General features: G+C 43.3%; 1 protein-coding gene across 1 annotated transcript in view; it reads right to left on the bottom strand.

Moving 5' to 3' along the window:
• Positions 1-1609, bottom strand: part of LOC101856424 — a 14006-nt gene that overhangs the window by 3028 nt on the left and 9369 nt on the right. The window contains exons 2-3 of the mRNA XM_005097994.3: positions 1195-1406; positions 141-294 (exon numbers count right to left, since the gene is read on the bottom strand). Coding sequence (XP_005098051.1) covers positions 141-294; positions 1195-1406 — 366 coding nt within the window. The remainder of the gene's footprint in view (positions 1-140; positions 295-1194; positions 1407-1609) is intronic.

Genomic DNA, 1609 nt, shown 5'->3' with positions numbered 1-1609 from the left:
GGGGGGGTAAAAAGGCTCAACAAATCTCAAGCTTCTGTTGTAAAAAAAGGTGAATGGAATGGGAAGGGAGAGTAGAATCTATTGAGTGAGGAATGTAATTATGATGTTCTTTCTACGTCGGATTAGTTGTTTGAACTTACGGCAAATATTGGTCTGCTGTAGATCTCCTGGACATAGCGGCGAAGCAAAGACCTTCGGCGGGCTGACAGAGTTCTCCTGCGGGGCCACAAGCGGCTTAGGGCGCCCCGGGCCATGACCAGCACGCCCCCGGCAATTAGCACAGGACCAGCATACCTAGACAGACGTTTGACGCTTGTCATTTAAATGTCTCCCTTTCATTCTACGAGATTTGTTTTATCTACATAATATAACCATTACTGGTAACATAAAATTATTATGGCGAAATAGCTCAAGTTAGTTATCACCCACTTGGGTCTTTTATTAGGATATTTCTAGAATAAAGCTAGATCTAACAGGCAAGAAAAAATATTGATCTATTAAGACAAATTGATAAAAGTCATTGTGCAAAAGCTGGAGAGTCTTTGTATGATAGTTAGGAAATTTTTTACTTTAAGTTGCGCCACAAATTTTTGACCGCACTGTAATGCTTGACTTCGCTTCCGGAGCAAAATGTTCGGACACATGTGTCGTTACCTTCTTCTGGATTCCAGAAGGACAGATTGTGGCTAAAAAAAGAAACAAATACTTATAATATAATTGGTCACTTTATATGACAAGCGGGGGTTTCCAGAAATCTTGACCTACACCAAATGTGGGCATTGCCCAACCTATAGGAAAAGTTTGGCTTCATTGGTGTGTATATGTTTGGTTATAGAGAAAACTCTCCTTGTCTTTTAAAGAAAGGGAACAAGGGGCAAAAACTTTACCTTCGATTTTCTCAAAACAGCTTTTTTCGGGATACCCCCTTGTGCATAAAAGCGACCAATTTTAAACGACGGGAGATGGGAAAGAAACAGGTTTTAAGTGAGACTCATACTGAATGTATCACAAGTAGCCTACAGTGTTGTTCTGTGAGCACAGGCAAAACAACTAAATTTGACAACTAGGCTTTTGTTAAAGCTGGAGTTGCATGATCGAATTAGTAAAAATGATCACGAGACGGCGTCAAATCAGTATACACAGACAAAAGAGCAAAAGCACATGTGAGAACATTCTGACGTCAGAACAACGCACCTTTCTTTGTTCTCACCGTTCTGACCGTCTAAGTTCTGGAATGTCAAAGAAGTAATGATGACCCCGACCACCAACAGCAACGTGCCAGAGATGATGTAACACAAGGCGTTGCCGAGGAGGTTGCTGCACGGGTTGGCGTCAGACGAGTACCTCCAGGACTCGAACTCAGACGGTCGGCGCCATCTGATAACTGTCTGCATCATAGGCGACACCTAGTGGTAGGAAAAGGTATAAAACTTTTGGGTTGAATTTGTGTTGATAACATTCTCCCCTTCCCCCTCCTTTTCCCTCCTCTCATGTCGCCTCTCTCTCTCTCTCTCTCTCTCTCTCTCTCTCTCTCTCTCTCTCTCTCTCTCTCTCTCTCTCTCTCTCTCTCTCTCTCGTTCGGTCCGGGACCCACGGTGTTTCTCGCCTT

The sequence above is a fragment of the Aplysia californica genome, unplaced genomic scaffold (genome assembly GCF_000002075.1).
Source record: "Aplysia californica isolate F4 #8 unplaced genomic scaffold, AplCal3.0 scaffold00170, whole genome shotgun sequence".
NCBI classification, from domain to species: Eukaryota; Metazoa; Mollusca; class Gastropoda; order Aplysiida; family Aplysiidae; genus Aplysia; species Aplysia californica.
The sequence above is the reverse complement of the archived record's forward strand: the minus strand, read 5'-3'. Positions and strand labels throughout refer to the sequence as shown.